Source organism: Callospermophilus lateralis, chromosome 5 (genome assembly GCF_048772815.1).
Source record: "Callospermophilus lateralis isolate mCalLat2 chromosome 5, mCalLat2.hap1, whole genome shotgun sequence".
NCBI lineage: Eukaryota > Metazoa > Chordata > Mammalia > Rodentia > Sciuridae > Callospermophilus > Callospermophilus lateralis.
The window spans coordinates 58,969,299-58,988,001 of NC_135309.1; the positions used below are offsets into that span (position 1 = coordinate 58,969,299).

Below are 18,703 nucleotides of genomic sequence, written 5' to 3' on the forward strand. Positions count from 1 at the left end.
AGGACGTGCAACCCGAGAACACAGATTTCTTAATTTCTTCCCAGGTAATGTTTGCAACTATTTCCACTTTTTAATTGTTTTGAAGTTAGATTTCCAACAATAGATTTTATATTAGTAATTCTTATTATCAACTACTCTCTAGCAAATTGGAAAACCACCAACAAAAATGTTACTGGTTATAATGTCCATGTTTAGAACTATGCTTGGAATACCAAGCCTCAAGAATTTGTCGAGCGAAGGGGTTGTTTAAATGCAAAACCTCAGATAAGGACCAGCCTGTCAAAACCCCACCAAGGATAGGAAGAAGAGGCATTTATTGCATTGGCTGGGTGCATGGTAAATAAGATGCTAATGAGATTTTGATGATTGCTTCCCGCCTACCACAGGGTTAACCAGGCAACCACTAAAGACAAACTACTTCTTATCACCTGAGTTATTCCCACATAAAAAATTGAGAGGACCTATTGTTGAAGCACGAAGAGGCAGTCCTCAATGAGGCAACATCCTGTCTGAATAATTTAGGCCGGGCAGAGGCCAGCCCACACAGTGCTTTGGTGTGCGAGAAAGTCCCATTCCGTCGCATCCATTTCCTGTATCTAGATCCCGCTGCCGTTCTTTAAAATTCCCCTGTTACGTCGAGGTAGGAAAAAAAAAAAAAAAAAAGCCCGATTTATCAGGTGGCTAAATATATTGTGCCTTCTTAGGCAAATGTATCACCTGCTTGGCCAATTAGCTTCGTCTCCCAGAAAGACTAGTTCAACAGGTTTCCTTGTTCTCCTCGGCGGCCTCCTGGGTTGGGGAAAGAGGCTGTCACTTGGCTTGGACCCTCCCCTTCCCTCCCTCCGGCTCTCCCACAGTGGGTGGGACCAATCGCGCCGGCTCGAACGTGGCCAGGTTGGCGGCCCCCGGAGCTCGGGGGCCTGGATGCGCTGCGCCGCGCGGCGGAGGGCGCGGGGAGGGCGCGGCACGGCTCGCTGGCCTGCGCCCCGGAGCCTGCGGGAAGGAACCGCGCCGAGTCTGAAGGTGCCCTGTGGACACGGCCCTGATGACTGAACTACAGCAAGATGTGGAAGACACAAAGCCTGCGAAAGTGCTCGCCAAGAGAGAGAGCAAAGTTGGTTCAGCCCAGTAAGTAGAAGTCTCCGGTGGGACACTTCCGAGGCGGTAGACCGCGCGCTGCCCCAACCCCAGACCTCTCTGCCCGGGGACGAGTGCGGGTGGGAAAGATTTTCTGGAATTTTTATATGGACAGTCTTGTGTCCTGAACTCTTTCGGTGGCGCCCGATCTCTCGGTCTCCTCCCCCTTCTGTCTTTTACATATGCGATGGAGCTCTGAGTCGGTGGGGATGTGGAATATTTGATCCGAAAGCATAATTGGTGTTTTTTTACTTCTCAAGGGATGTCTCAGAAAACTTTGAAATCCTCAAGGCGTGTCAAGAAACTGCACCCACATTCATGTCAGTTGTCCTACTTCTTAGTGACATCTGGGGAGATCCAGTTGTCTCTAGTTATTGGATGTCAGATGACTACTACCTTCACAATGATGTGTGGTTTATGTGATTCAGAGCTTGTGGGTGTCTTTGCCTCATCTCCTTCGCTGTTTCCCCTCGAGAGTCAAGAAAGGTTGTGAGAAACATGAGATATGTCTTATCTTTTCCCTCAAAGACTACCTGCCTTTGATTGAGTACTTAATCCAAACTTTTTTGTACAGAGAGTGTAAGGGTGAGATGAGGAAGCACAGTGAATATGCAGTAAAAACACTTGGGTTTTGACTCTCCTCTTAAAACATGTATGTGCACAATAGCACGATTTGCACATTATTTGACCTATAAACTCTGACTTAAGAAACTTAAAAGTTCAAATATTTTGATCACAGGATTAATTTCCTGTAGCGAAACTGACTTTTCTTCCCTGTATTCCTTTGAATAGCTTTTTAAATGAAGAAGTGTGGGTTTTAAATGATCATTTTTCCCATTCTTATTTTTAAAAGGAAAATGATATTTCAGCATTTGCTTATTTATTATATCACCATAACTTTAAGTAAGAGTAAAATCAATATCTAAATCAATATCACCCAATTTTATTTTATGATGTCAAGTTGTTGGGGTATTAAAATGTTTTATTGATGCTAGAATGAAAAGATGATAACTTTTTATTAATAATGAAGACTCAATCCCCATCATTTTATCATTGAGTCTTTTTTCTTTTTTTCAAAAAATCACAGCCTTATTCCACATAAGGACTTGTGCCTATCAGTGCAGATTCTAAATGTGTACCAGCTGAAGTTTAAGCCTAAGTTTCAGAAGAAGAGCATCATTGACAGCTTTGATGTGTCATTTCAAGGCTTTGGTCATATTGTGTCCAGGGTTTCTGCCTCCTTTGGCTGCCCTATCCTTTGTCTTCCCAGGATTGTCAATGTAATCTGACATTCCTATTCTGCATGATAAAGAGAAAATTGCTACAAGTGAAACCCCCTGAAAATGTTGTTTACTCACTCAATATAAAATTCTAACTTTATAATATTTCCTATACAAGGGAAAATACGAACTGTCAAGTTACATCTATTTACTTTGCATTCCATCATTCTTGTGTATATTTTATTTATCTGAAGAAGAGGCAAAGTCCTTTCACCATGGTATAGATGTTAGAGGTGACGAGCATTTTATTGATGCTAGAATGAAAAAATGTAGATGGAAAAAATTTCTGGAACTTTTATATGGACAGTGTTGTATCATGAACTCTTTTTGTGGGGTGGGTCTCTCTCTCTCTCTCTCTCTCTCTCTCTCTCTCTTATCTCTATCTGTATCATTATCCCTCCAACCCCCTTTTAGATACAGACTTTCCAGAAGAAAGGCTGGAATCCAGGCCTTGAAACTCCTAGCCCAGGACTTGTCCAAGGCAGCCTTTAACTCCAGTTACACAAAGCAGAATGATTTAAATGTATCCAAGGGTTCCCAAGTATTGAAATCTTCATATTCCCAGTTGTCAGATACTCAATGAAGAGATGATTTTGATTGATTAAAAAGTCCACCATAGACTATAGAAAGTTTTTCTTATTTTGAAACTCAGATGGTGGGAAAATAATTTTGTAGAAAATAAGCCTAAACCACATTGAAGCTTAAGTTCCCCACACAGCCCTTCATTTAGAACTGAATTTCACAAATTCATCTCAGCTTAATAAATACCACAGAACCTGCTTGTTGAACAGTAGTGGACAATACAAAGATAACTGTGATTTGGGATCTTCCCTTCTGGAACTCCAAGAGCAGGGAGGCACAGATATATGGTACTGTACTTCAAGGGACATACATCGGTGGCCATTGGCACATTAAACACAGACAAGGCCTATAATTGAATCTTCTGTATAGTAAAGATTTTTACCTATTTGTCAGTCTTTGGCAAACTCTGTTATTTTTGGAAGTTTGTTTTTCCCTACAAAATGGTATCTGTGTTTACTAAAGTCATCTCTGATTTGATCTAAGATTTTAGATACTGTTATCTTCTGAGTTCTTAAACTCTTGTTCTGGTGTCAGAATAAGAGTAATTTTAAGAAAGAATGTCATTATCACAATTATGCATTAGTGTGGTGATTCTGTATTGAAATCATTCTAGGCTGCCAAATATTTATGCTTAGAAATCCTGTCTAGCTTTTCTGTTTTAGACTTTATATTTAGATTAATTAACTGCTGTGCTCAAAGTCTTATTGAAGTTCAGGGGTCCTCATGGACATTCTTCTAGGAGAATTTGAGTGGCTCACTCTTCCCCATTTCCCTGTGTCTGTCACTGTATACCCACCTAGGCTTGTGACCTAGAACCAAGTCTCGTAGGTAGGTAATGATCTCCACCATTTATTGAGAATGCTTGCTATGTGCAGGGAGTATGCTCAACACTTTACATGCATTTGCACATGGAATGAGATAGGCACTATTTTTATCTCTATTTTGCAGATAAGAATACTGAAACTCATTCAAGAGCCAACTTGTAACCACTGCACAGTAACTTATTCCCATTCCTTAGCTCCAGAATCTAGAATCTAGAGTCACTTTCCATGGCCTACTCTGAAACACAGCCTCCTCTGCTAAGATTTTAAGATCTTTCTTTAATGATTTGGGCACTCATAAGACTCTTTTTTACCTCATCGCCTAATACTGGTCAGCATGTACATCTTTTATAGACAACCACATAAGCAGTCCTCTACTTAAAGAGGTATTATGCAGTACTCCCATATTCTCTGTAGCATTATTCATAGTAGTCAATGTGTGGAATCAGCCTTCACATATCAATGGATGAATGGATAAAGAAAAAGCAGCATATAAATAGTGTATCCTTTAAAAAGAAAGAAATCTGTCATTTGCCACACAGATATATCTGCAGGACATTATGTTAAATGGAATAAGCCAGGCACAGATTGACAAACAGAATGTGATCTCATTTATATGTGAAATGTAGAAATGTTGATTTCCTTGAAGTTGAGTGGAATGATGTTTGCCACAGGCTGGGGATGATGTGGAGTTGTTCATCAAAGGATGCAAAGGGTTCAATGTTTTGAGGTCTGTTGCACAGCAGGGTGACTGTATCTAGTCAGTAACTATGTATATTTTTAAATAACTTAAGAGTAAATTTCAAATGTCTTATAAAAATCATAGGTAAGTGAGGTGCCAGATATTAGCTTGACTTAATCCTTTCGTATTTTATACATATATCAAAACATTGCACTGTTTCCCATAAATGTACACAATTGTGATCAATCAGTTAAACATATAAATTAAAAATAATTAAATAAAGTGTATATTTCTTATAAAACAAAAAAGAGACACTATGCAAATTGAACAAAATATATGCCTACTGTAGGACTGAATGAATCCCCATCTGCCTTTCTTCTCCTCACCTCTATTCCTTCGCTCAAGCAGTTCCCTCTCTGTCTCTTACAATTCTAGAACTCAGTTCCTCTTCACTTAAAGCCTTCCCTTATCACTGTCCACAAACATCTCTTCTTTATGGGTGCTCACATTGTACCTACAGGGTCAGTCCTATGGAATTTCGCTACTGCTATTTAACAATTAATGCTTATTGAAGGGTTAGTTTATACAAAGCACTGTTTAAGTTGTTAACATATATTAACTCACATGTTAACCACCAGATTACATTGAGTGTCTTTCCCTAAATAGATCACAAACTCTGATTGCATTTTCTCCTTACTGAATTTCTCAGAAGGCAAACAAGTAGTCACTTTCATAAACCATCCGTTAGTGAACTAAGGCGCTTGAGACCCCTGACCCAGTAATTAAAATATATAATATAGCTGCCATTCATCTGGACTATGTCAGGGAAAATTCTACATTTTACCATTTCCTTAAAATTTCTATCAATTATTTTTAGATACATTTACTTTCCAGAGAGCTGTAGCTAGTGAAGCTGTTGATTCACTCATCACTGAACTGCGTATTTGCTTTGAAAATAACACTGTACTCTTTTTCTGACAAAGAATAGGTAATTTAGCTGTATATCTCCTTTTGAGATCCAGTTTCGCCCATTTTTATTGCCTTTCTTATTCTGAATTGTATGTACCATTACATAGACAGTTCTAGTGTGGCCTAACTTTTTTTAACATACATTTTATAAAACATAGTTTTATTTCTTAGTTTCTTAGGGGCCAGATTTTGTAATGACCAAGTTGCTTTTAGTGAATTTCAACAAAGAGCTAAACCTAATGCTGATATATTTCTCAGCAAAACTTACCTTGATTCATATTCCAGATAATAAATTATATCACATATAATATACACTTTAAATGCAATTTGAATTTAACAATTTTTTTATAGTTGTAGGTGGACAACATACTTTAATTTTTGTTTTTATTTTTATGTGGTGCTAAGGGTCAAACCCAGTGCCTCACATGTGGTAGGCAAGCACTCTGCCACTGAGCTATAGCCCCAGCCCACAATTTGAATTTTTAATATTTAAATTTTAATAATTCAGTGCATAAGAGTTCTAGAAATTTTTTCATCTCCATATATAAGAAGAGGACAGATGTATGCCACATAAATATTTACCTTAAAAGGAAGCTCTCAGTTAGGTGTGGTATTACTACACACCTGTAATCCTAGCTACTAGGGAGGCTGAGGCAGGAAGCTGGGAATGTAGCAGAGTGGTAAAGCCCTTATCTAGCATTGGAGGCCATGGGTTTCATCTGCCAGTACAGAGGTGGAGGCGGGGGTTATCAATAAATGGCAGCTCTCTAGTATGAATTATTTTAGATATATATTTTTGCTTTTAATATTGAATTCAAGTAAAAATAAACAGCCTACCATGAAAGGAAGTATTATATAAGCCATACTGTCTTTGTGCATGGCATATTAGGGGTACTTGACAATCACAATGAAGAGTTAGGAATTGATCTTCTATTGCAAGCAAGAGAAGCAAAGGCAAATACTTATTGAGTATAATTTGATTTCTCTAGTGCTTGTTCAACTCTGAACGTTGAGAGTTCCTATTTAGCAAAAGAATCTCATTATATTTTTATCTTTCTATGCATGTGTGTGTGTGTGTGTATATATATATATATATATATATATATATATATACATATATATAAATACTAAAGATATATGTATATGTATATATTTATTTAAATAAATATATAATTTTATTTTATATATTTATTTAAATAAATATATACATATACATATATGTATATGTATATACAAACAGAGCCGGTTCAATTTCTAATATAAATTTTGAGGTAGGAAGAAAAATTTATGTATATCATATTAGGAAATATAAAAAGTGTATTAAAGTACAACAATTAATGGAAATATTTGAAAAATAGAGAACAATAGCATATTTTCTGGTTTGAAAGTTTTTGAAAAGAAATATGAAGTAGATCAGCTATATGTCCAGATTAATGTCACAGAAAATTGCTGATTTATCAAGGCTGCTCATAAAGTGGCTAAGAAAGTAGACTTTAGGAAACAAAAGTTTGAAACTGGCTTTTTTATCTGCTAGAGATGTGACCACGGCAAATGACTGAGCCCCTAGAGTCTCAGTTTCATCTTCTGTTTCATATAGGCTCAATTTCAAATTTATTTATTTATTTATTTAGGTGCTGGGGATTTAACACAGGAGCACTTTACCACCGAGCTACATCACCAGCTTATTTATTTATTTAATTTATTTTTTTATTTGAATTTTGAGGCAAAGTCTTAAAATAAGTTGTCAAGAAGCTGACATCCAGTTTGTGATTCTCCTGTCTCAGCCTCCCATATTGCTAGGAGTGTACCACCATGCCCAGTTCAATTTGAAGTTTGAATGGGAAATATAAGAAATGCTTTTTGCCCAGACTGAAGCTATGTTAGTCCTTAATTGTTCAAGGTCTGGGACATGCTATGGGGTGGGGGTAGAAGGATGATATAAAATGTAATTGTGCTAAATTGTTAAAATTCAGGAGACAAACTCTTACAGTAGCCTGCAACAACACCTACTGTGTAGTTTTGAGGAGTCTTATGATAGCACTCAAAGGTTCCCAAAAGTCTGATGTGGCATTCTGTTTTCTACTCTATGCAAAAAAGTTCTTATGCCATAACTGTTTTGTGGCCTCCTGGCTTATTTAGATATTATTCACTTATTTGAGATTATCACATCTGTTGTCTAAATCTTTTATCCATGATCCTTTAATTTTTCACATCCTGCTTTCTGGCCCTGAGCTTTGTTCTCATGGATTCTCAGCTTTAAACTACTGAGTTTTTTTTTTCTATTTGCTAAATTCCAACAGAACTGTCTTCAATACCTTCCTCTTTCTTTAAATGCTCAGCTTTAGGCACTTCACATATTTTCAAATACAAGAAGACAAAGGTCCTGGGGAAAGACACCTCCTCAGCCACATGAATGAGTTCTTTTTTGTCCTCCAGGAACATAGGTTTGATTATTTGCCCTTAGAAGAGAAGCCGGACCAACTTTAACTGCACTCCCCAAGGTAGATTGCTTTATATGCTGTCACTGTCACATCATTCCACATATCTCAGAGGTCCCTGTATGTATTATGGTACGTGATGTCCCAAGATGCATATTATTTTTAACAGGTTAATTGAGTATGTTTTATATGTCATAAAACTTACCCATGTATTAAGTCAGCTTTGTATTGCTGTAACAAAATACGCCAGAAAAACAATGTAAAGGGGAAAAGAATTTTTTGGCTCACAATTTTATAAGTTTCAATCCATAGTCACTTGGCCACATCATTATGGTGAGGCAGCACACCATGGAAAAGAGATGTGGCAAAACAGAGTGCTCACCTTATGGTAGTCAGGAAGCAGCTAAGAAGGTTTAAGGAATGAATAAACTCTTTAAAGGTGTACCTCCACTGTCTTACTTCCTTCAACTAGGTCCTACATCCTAAAGTCTCTACAACCTCCCAGTAGTATCACCAGCTGGGCACCAAGCCTTCGACATGTGGCCACTGGGAGATATCTCAGATCCAAATCATAGCAACCCATTCCTAATGACATTTACTAATGGTGCACTAAGTGGTGCACCAACACCATCACCTTATTTAGAGCCTTTTCTTCCTTCCACTGAATTCCTCAGACACATTCATACTTAATCGCTATTTCCAGCCCCAACCTCAGCCTTGGGGCACTCTTCTTTCTGTCCCTTAAACCTACCTTTCTCAACATTTTATGTACAGATGCCCATCGGGTTCTGTCCCAATAAACTCAACGTAAGTTGAAAATACAGTAAGTTGAAAATGCATTTAATATATCTAAACTATAATGCATCACAGCTTAGCAACATGGTGTGCAGTAAAGGCCTACTCACATGGCTGACTGAGAGCTGTGGCTCACTGCTGCTGTCCAGCCTCAGGAGAGGACATCATACCACAGATCACTAACCTGGGAAAAGACCAAAATTCAAGAAGTAAAGTATGACTTCTATTGAATCTGTATTGTTTTTGCACCTTCATAAGGTGGAAAGATCATCAGTGGATCACAAGTTGACGACCACCTGTAAATGGAATCACACAGTATGTGGTCTCTTGTGTCTGCTTTCTTGCACTTCCTATCATAGGTTGAGGTTCCTCCATGAACTACATGTCCCAGTAGTTCATGAATAGGATTCAATCAAATGGGTGTATCAAGTCTTATATGTTTACCTGTGGAGCATTTAGGTTGTTTTCACTTTTTAGCTGTTAGGAATAATGCTGCTGTGAACCCATGCATGCAAATTTTGGTGCACACAAATGCTGTCATTTCTCTTGAAGATGTGCCTATAAGTGGAATTGCTATGTCATATGGTATTCTGTATTTAACTTTTTGAGGAGCTGGTTTTCTCAAGTAATTGCAGCATTTTATATTTCCATTGGCAATGCATGTATATATGTTGTAGGTTTAAGAGAAAGGACATTCACATTAGCAGAGAAACAAGATTATAAGCAGCTGAAAGGCAGGCCATATTATTATATAATGAATATCTGTTAATGTTGGCCAAATGATATTTACACTTAAGATTTTAAAAACTTGCCAGGTGAGGTGGCACATGCCCGTAATCCTAGTGACTCAGGAGGCTAAGGCAGGAGATCACAAGTTCAAGCCCAGTCTGGTTAATTTAGCAAGATCCTGTCTCAAAATAAATTTTAAAAAAGGCTGGGATATTGCTCAGTGATAGAGGGCCCCTAGGACCAATCCCTAGTAACACACACACACACACACAAAAAAAAAAGATTTAAAACACTCTCCAAATCACAATGTCAAGGGTAACTCAGGCCATGATATTTGGGTGCTTTTCTTTTTTTTAACAACCTTTTAATATTTTGCATATAAATTTATTACTTTTTTAATGACAGACTTGGATTATAACCTTCATGTTGGTGTTGACATTTTTAAAGTCATATGTATATTATAAGTTCTGAAATCTAAAACAATATAGATACATACAAAATAAAAACTAAAGGCGTTTCTCCTGCCTCCCATCTTGTAGCTTCTCATGTCAAAGATACTAACTATCTCCCAAGGTTCTGTTTTTCTTCTTAATGCTATTGTCATTTAAAAACAACATGAGGACTAGGGCTGTACCTCAGTGGCAGGGTGCTTGTCCAGCACGTGTAAAGCACTGGGTTTGATCCTTAGCACCACATAAAAATAAACAGATACAATAGAGGCATGCTGTCCATCTACAACTACAAAAACAAAGACAAAACCCCAAAAAGTCAAGTATTTTTAAATTTGTTTTGTTTTTTTTTTCTTAAGATAGCCATGTTCCAATGTACATACATTCATACATGGCTTAATGACAGGAATACATTCTGAGAAAGGTGTCATGAGGTGACTTTGTCGTGATGTGAATGTGATCAAGTGCCTTCACAAACCTAGATGCTGTAGTCAACCGCACACCTAGCCTGTCTGGTATGTAGGCAGTGGCATTGCCTGTAATGTATGAACAAAACAGTAAGAGATGAAACCAAGCACAAGAGAAAGTGACAGGAGACTCTGCCACTGAGGTATATGAGGGAGGGAGTTGCTGGCATAACATGGCATTCTGTTTTATAGTCTCCACATGCACATGTGGGAGTACATTCAAAAATAACAATAAAGAATAATATAGTAAACCATAAACCAGTTTATTGTCACTATAAAGTATTAGAAAGAAGAGAATTAGAAAAGATAGCAATAAATAATACTGAGGTTATATTGAAAAGAGAAATTTTTAAAATGCTTACTTGCATTAACCATCTTCTTCCATCCTGGAAGATGCACTTCTCTCTACACCATTCCATACCTTAGCAATGACATCTCAGACAATGAGCTGGGTGTGGACATGCCTCTTCCTCCAACTGGAGGTATTGATCTGCTGTTGATCTGTATATGCATGTTGGTGTTTTTTTGAAGTCTATAAAAGTCAGGTGTATGATCATACCCATATTTGTTATCTTTCTAGATTTTTTTCAAATTATGTCTTCCATCTTCTTCAGTAAGTTAAAAACTGGGAAGAACCTCAGAGACATGTCAGTTTTTGTGTCCTTTACTGTTAAATATTATTATCTGAAAAACCCTAACCATTATTTTGAAACCCCTAGTCTATAGTGCTGTGTATGTCACAAAGAAGCACAGCACCTTTGCTGAAATTCTAACATTAAAAAATATCAGACCTTTCATCAGGACCTATGAGATGAGAGAATTATAAATGGCATAGGAGCTAGGAGAAAGGTAGGCAGTGTTTGACAATTGCTGATGACTGGAGAGATTTGTTCTTGTGTTCAGCTGACATGTACTAAGTAGTTTGGCACATTGGGAGCCATACAGAACATCTTGGAATCCAGGATGAAGAAGATAAAGCCTTTGCTCATAAGGAAAGAGGAATAGAGGAAAGGCATATATTATTTTGAGATTTAATCTTCTTTCAAAATATATCAGAGATTAAACATATCAGTGCTGTTTTAGACACTGTTTACCATGCTTTGACATCTGTATTTATACTGAGGTAATACTGTTTCATCACATTTTATGTACAACAGAGACACAGGGACTTGCCCAAGGTCATAGAAATTAAAAAATGTTGAAGCCAAATTTCAAAAGCAGGCAGCCTAATCTGAACCAGCTTGCTAAAATCATTAATAATACAAGCTCCCTAAATTTAGGAAAAGCAAAGATGCAGAAGGCAAAGTAACCCCCACTAAATGTCTGTGTATCACTGAGTATATCTCTTACTTTTTATAGTTCTGTTTTCCCAAATATAAAACTAAGACTCATTTCCATTCTATGGATCTACCATTGGAAGGATTTCTAATGCTCTGTAGAAGACGAGATTAGCTATAATTGAGCAGTGGTACTCTTTGCTGTATTTGGCCTCATTGGGTACTTGTGTTGTACTCAAATCTGACAGTAGAAAGTCGAATTTCTCAGATGCAGCTTGACATTGTGATTTGCACAGTGGTCATTCATAAATTCCAACTTTTAAAAACCATAGTTTTGAGTTCTTTGTTGCACAAGCACAGTCTGTCTCTATAAAGTAACATGACTAATTGAAGAAGCATGTGAATGTTGTCTAAGAATAGTCACCTAAGGAACCCAAGAGCTTTTTCAACAATGCTGCAGTTGCACACAATCTTTTTGAAATTCGTCTCGCAGAGCTGCTTTCAAAGCCTGGATCTGGCTCCTTGACTAGTCATAAGGTTGGCAAATATTCTTCCTTTCAGAGTGAATTCAGGTTTTAGAAACAGCCTGAAGTTGTTTAAAGTCAAAATTTGGTGATGAGGTGGATAAGAATAGTTTAAATACCTTTAAACCACTCTGTGAATGAGCTCATGTGTGATCAAAAACAAGATGTGACTATAAAATATTAAGACAGCTTCTCTCCATACTTACAAGCCGGTTTCACACTTTCAAATCTAGATTTATTACTTTGTTAACTGCGTTATGAAAACAGTAAACATTTGTAGTTACTATTCTGTTCCCAAATATTTTTTTCAGTGTTTATAATATACCCAGATAGGTGTTGGCACATAATAAGCATTAAAAAATATTTTGAAGATGCAACTGTAATGTATAACTCCTTTTTTTGAAAAGTATACCATATCTATTATGGAAAACAATTTTTGAAAAATATCTGTGAATTTCTACAGGGGAGGTTAAGCTATCACAGTTTCCTTGTGCCATTTTCTCCTTCATTACATGTAATGGGAATTTGTATAGAGTTTACTTTTTTTTTTTTTTTTCAGTTTTCCTTTCCATGTTATAGTTTTACACCAGGTGGTTCTTTTCCACTGTATGCAAGGCATTACTCTTGACTTTCCCATACGGTAATTACCAGTTATTAGCATTAAGCTTTTCCATTACTGCCTAAGTGCCACTAATAGTTAACATCTGGTAGCAGATTGGTCTACTCCCTGGTAAATCCCTGAGCATATTCAAGGCAAACGTATTTTCCTGTTCTGGACTTCTGGTCATGATAGATTCATTAGCACAGCCATTTCACAGCCATTTTATCTGAAATCTGATTTTTGACAGTCTCCAGTCCTCTAACCACTGTAATTCAACAAGAACTTACCTAGCACTTACTCCGTGCTGGGAATCTGAGGCCAAGTTACCTGTGTATGATGTCCTTTAGGAGTTCCCAGTTTGGGGATAGAGAGTGGGATACATACATTACTAATACCATGTGATAGGAATTTCACTTGGTATCAAATGCTATAGGAACAAAGATGTAGGCCATCAGTTTTTCTCGAGATAAGCAGATGAGAGGTGATGTTTGAAGTAAGCTTGAAGGCTAATAAAGAATTCAGCCACAAATTAAAGGGAAAAAAATCATTCCAAGCAGAGGGAAGAACAAGGATAGTATACTTGTAAGTTGGAATTCTTGTTTTGGATGCCTGCTTAGGGGTTGCTGGAGGCTGGAGTGGTGGGCTTCAGGGCTGAGCAGGGAGAGTGAAGGGGAGGGCTTGGGGTCCCCTGGGCATTCCCCTCCTTGCTTTGCTCTCTGCCTCTCTCCCAGCTTTGGCACTTCTGCCTCTTTGACACTTGGGGAAATCTTTCTCCTCTATGGTCTTCAGTTCCCTCCTCTGTAAAAGGAGAGGACTGAATGGCCAGAGTTGTTAGATTTCTTCCAGCCTGAAGAGGACCAGTCTTTGAAGAAACTGCCCTACTTCTCAGCGCTCCGAGGTAGCCTCTGTGTAAAGAATTCTATTTGGCTGAACAAACTGAGAAAAGCGTCTTAAATGGGAATAGAATCCTTGCTTTCTTACATGTTTTTGGCCTCTTAATTTATTTTTTTCTTTTGAAGTCTTTCCCTAGGTAAATTTATACTAGTTTAAAGCAGAACTGCCACTGGAACAAACCTAAACTGTCCTCTTTCACATTGTAAAGGTAGATCAGCAATTCATGTCGGGTTCAGACAGCCCCTCCTGACCACAGGGCTTCATGGACTGGCCACAGTAGAACTGTCTAGTCAAGTTACTTAATTTAAGCCTGTAATACAAATGGAATCAAATTTATTGTCAGTAGAGCTTCAGACTTCTCTAGTATACTTCATATCTGAGAATAATCATTTATTGCACTTGAATGCAGAATACAATTGAAGGTTAAAATGTCCTTTGTCTCAGAAATGAAATCGGGGAAATCAAAAGGGATATTAGCTGCCCAGTTAAACTTAATGATTGTACTAGCACTTTTAATATACATTCTATTATTTACTATTGAAAGTATTTTTCTTACATCAATAATTGAATTTAATGCACATTTTTGAGGACCTACAATTATTAAGCATTATGCTACATTATAGGATAGTAAGATGTAGTAGGCACAGACCCTGCCCTCAAAAACATTAACATAGATTTACTGTAATTTTTTAACTGAATTTATTTTTAAATTGATTCATAAAAAACTAAAAATTGTACATGTGAACAGGGTACCATGATATAGTTCAGTATATGTATATATTGTGTAATATTTAAATCTAATCATATCTATCTCTTCAAACATTTATGAAGAAAACATACAAAATCCTTTCTTCTACTTTCTGAAATATACAATACATTATTGTTCTCTATAGTCACCCAGCTATGCAAGAGCACACCGGAACTTATTACTCCTGTCTTAGTACTAATTGATCAGCCTTTCCTCATCCCCCCCAATCCCCCACTCTCCCCAGCTTCTGGTATCCTCCAATCTATCTTAATTTCTATGAGACCAACTTTTTTCAAGTCCATGTATGAATGAAATCCTGTGGTATTTGTCTTTCTGTATCTGACTTATTTCACATAATGTAATGATCTCCTTTACATCCATGTTGTCAAGAATGATAGGATCTCATTCTTTCTGTGGCTGAATAGTATTCCATGGTGTATATATACCACGTTCACTTTATCCATTCTTCAGTGTATGGACATTTAGGTTATTTCTAGTCCATGCCTAGAAATAACAAATAGTGCTACAAACATAGACATACAGATGCCTCTTCAGCATACTGATTTCTTTCCTTTGGACATAATACCTTGAAGTGGGACTGCTGGATCGTATGGTTGTTCTAATTTTTTATTTTTTGAGGAAACTCCATGCTGTTTTCCACAATGGCTATACTAATTTGCATTAGTGTGCCAGGGTTCCCTTTTCCCTGCATCCTCGATAGCACTTGTTATCATTAGTCTTTAGATAATAGCTGTTCTTCCTGGAGTAACATGATTTCTCATTGTGCTTTTAGTTTGCATTTCCCTGATGATTAGTCTTGTTGAACATTTTTAATATATTTGTTTGCCCATTTGTGTGTCTTCTTTTGAGAAATGTGTGTTTAGGTCTCTGACCACCCGCCACCCACCCTTTTTCCTTTTTTTTTTTTTTTTTGTTTTGGTGTCACTGTGCTTAGGGCCTTGCACATGCCAAGGAAGTGCTGTACAATATCCCCAGCCCTAATTGCCCATTTTTTCAATTAGGTTATTTATTTTCTTGCTGTTGAGTTTCTTTGTATACATTCTAGATAATTTATCACTGTAATTTGAACAGTATCTTAACATGACCTTAAATATGAATTTTAATCTGTTGTGATAAATAAGAATGATAAAATAAGAAAAACCTTTTTAAGAGAATAATGAGGAAGGAACTAGCCCAACATAGGGGTAAAGGAAGGCTTCTTAGGGGAAATGATGAATCTGGGTAAGTTTTTAGGAGGAAGAGGAATAAGCCCCCTCAGGGGGAAAAAAAAAAGTCATTCAAAACAAAAAAGAGCCTAAATAAAGACACAGTGATGAAGTCATGGCCTGGCAGCTATGGAAAGTTTATATGACTTGGACATTAAATTGTGTAAAATGGAATAGCAATGTGTGCATCAGGAACAGTGGTTTGGTGAAAGTTCAAAGAAGAGGGATATTTTAATGCAATGAGAAAGAACTTAGGTTTATTATAAGGGATAGGGAACTCTCAAAGGGATTAACCCGAGATGTGATACAGTCAAGATTGAGCTTTTTAGAGACAATCCGGGGAGCAGCAGGGTTTAAGATAGATTTATTGGCAAACAAAGCAGGAAGCAGGGTTTAGCTGACTGGGAAGCAATCCAAGTGAGATTATTTGATAGGAGAAATGGAGAAAATAAATTTGAGAAATATTGAGAGAGAAAACAGTAAGAGCCAGTGATGGATTTGATGGGTAGAGGGAGGAAGCTAGGATGACTCTTATTTTCTCCCTCCAGGAGGGCTGTGTGGGTTGTGATGCCATTATATTAATCCATAAAACATAGGAGGTAAAGAATATTTGCAGTATTGAAATGAATTCTCTTATAAAAAGTCGACATCAGAGTGGAGATCAGAGCTGGAAGACAGATTTGGGAATTGTTGACCTATAGGTTATAGTAGATGGAGACTGGATGGGATTTTCCAATGGAGAGAAGAAGAAACCAAAGACAGAACTTAGGAATGAGCCTATGTTTGGATGAAGATCAATAGAAGAGGCCACAAAAATGCAGAGGAATAAACAGCACAAAAATCAATCAGAAGAAAAGAATCATGAAAAAACTAACAAGGAAAAAAGACTCTTTGGAGGCTGGGGATGTGGCCCAAGTGGTAGCGCGCTCGCCTAGCATGCGTGAGACACTGGGTTCGATTCTCAGCACCACATAAAAATAAAATAAAGATATTGTGTCCACCTAAAACTAAAAAAATAAATATTAAAAAAAAAGAAAGAAAAGAGACTCTTAAGAGATAGTCAACATCCACACTACCTCCTTTCATTCACACGCGACCCACCCCTGCCTTGGCTGTATGCCTGACCCCCTACTCATCGTATGAAACTCTGAGCCAGCAGTGAGTGAGCCAGGCTGGGCAATGGCCAGGCACGCAGGATAACCACCGGGGTTCAGAGCTCTGCTCTGCCCCTTCACCATCTGTGGGACTTCACAATAGTAAATCACATGGCCTCTCTGAGCCTCAGTTTCCCATCTGGGTAACAGGAGCCTGTAGTGCAAATTAAGTAAGATTATATATGTGAAGGTCTGATGCTGTGCCTGGAAGATACGAGGTATTTGAAGACAGGAACTCTGGTGCTTTTTTTTTTTTAATGTCGTCACACCCAGCCTCTCACAGGGAGGAGAATTCCTGGGAGTGCTGAACTTGAGGGAACAGGAATGCCAGCCAAGTTCTGTGAGCTCAGCGCTGCTTGATGGAATATGAAAAAAAAAAAAATAATAAGGATGAAAGAACACAACCCTCTGAATTGAATTTAAAATAATATAATAAAAACAGCTTTTGAATTTAATGTAAATGGAATTGAAATGATTCTCTTACTGGAATAAGAAAGTCAGATAGAATCAACAATGACTCCAGAAAAGAAGACAGAAAGTGTGTGTGTGTGTGTGTGTGTGTGTGTGTGAGGGAGAGAGAGAGAGAGAGAGAGAGAGAGAGAGAGAGAGAGAACAGTCTTGGTGCTACCAAAACCAGCATTAAGAGAACTACTATAATGCCCTTAGCACTTACTGATGTAGAAGTCACTAGTAAACTTGTCCAGGGAAATTTTAGTGGCATGACAGGCATAGAGGTTAGACTGTCACAAATTGCGTAAGTGGGAAATGAGGAAGCAGACACCGCATTTATGGACTAGAACATCAAGACATTCCACTGAGAAATAAAGGAAAGAGAGGAAGGTAACTAGAGCAATGAGGTCCATAGAAGGTTTTATGTTTTAGATGACAGAGTGTGATAAACTAGGAGAAAGAGCCAGCAGAGAGGGAGAAGATGATGTAGCATATCTGATAACTGATGGAACAAGCCCATCAGCAAATGGGCTCCAACATGAATAGGAGAAAGACCTTACATCTTGCAACTGGAGGAACAAATAGACTCAGTCAGTGCAGGCACATGTAATTGTAGCACAAGAGAAGGTAGGTGGCTGCTCTAATCTGTGCACTTTAAATTTTCAGCTTTCTTAGAGAAGTCTTTGGCTTTGTTCCTCTAGTGGGTGAACTGTGTTTGATTAGGGGCTTGAGAAGTACGGAGATCGTTTGGAGTATGAGTTGAAGGAATAGGAATGGAGGGTGTCCAAGAACAGCTGGGGCCCAGCTGACAACAGAGGCACCAGTCCACAAGGACTGAATGTTTTCCTTCTCAACCTCAGCATTCATGAACTAGTACATAAAAATTTGGAGCTAATGTGGGAAGGAGGGTAATAGGTTGAGTGGATGTTGCAGAAGAACTGGAAAATAGACTGATCACTGAAATGTGTGGTCTGAGCTATCTCGGGAAGTAAGTAAAGTCCAGAGGGACTGACAGGCTGGAGGACCATGGAAATATCAAGCACAGGAGGGGAGGGTGGCAGCTGGATGAGAATTGGAAGGGTAGGCGGTCACAGGCAGTCAGTGGGGACATTGGAGAGGTTATGGTGGTGAAGGGTTGCCACAGGGAGCTTCATTAGCCCCAGTGAAACCAAGCTTTAACCCAAGTGATTTCTGTGATGTGGCAGTAAAGGTCATGAGTTGTTAGATGCCATCCAGAAAGACAATGAAGTGTCCATGTGTCAGAGTTCTCAATAAAAGGAACATATGGCTAGGCATGGTGCCACAAACCTATAATCCCAGCCACTCAGGAGGCTGAGGAATGAGGATCCAACTTCAAAACCAGCTCAGGTGATTTGGGGCAAACCTTAGCAACTCAGTAAGACCCTATCTCAAAAGAAAAACTTACAAACATTTTTTAAAGGACTGGGGATGTCGCTCAGTGTTAAAGCACCCCTGGGTT

The 18,703-nt window shown here is 38.0% G+C and overlaps 1 protein-coding gene across 1 annotated transcript in view; it reads left to right on the forward strand.

Moving 5' to 3' along the window:
- The first annotated feature begins 873 nt into the window (after positions 1 to 873).
- Gramd2b (GRAM domain containing 2B) overlaps positions 874 to 18,703 on the forward strand; it is a 67,670-nt gene continuing 49,840 nt past the window's right edge. Inside the window, exon 1 of the mRNA XM_076855900.1 lies at positions 874 to 1,128. Coding sequence (XP_076712015.1) covers positions 1,046 to 1,128 — 83 coding nt within the window. The 5' untranslated portion in view covers positions 874 to 1,045. The remainder of the gene's footprint in view (positions 1,129 to 18,703) is intronic.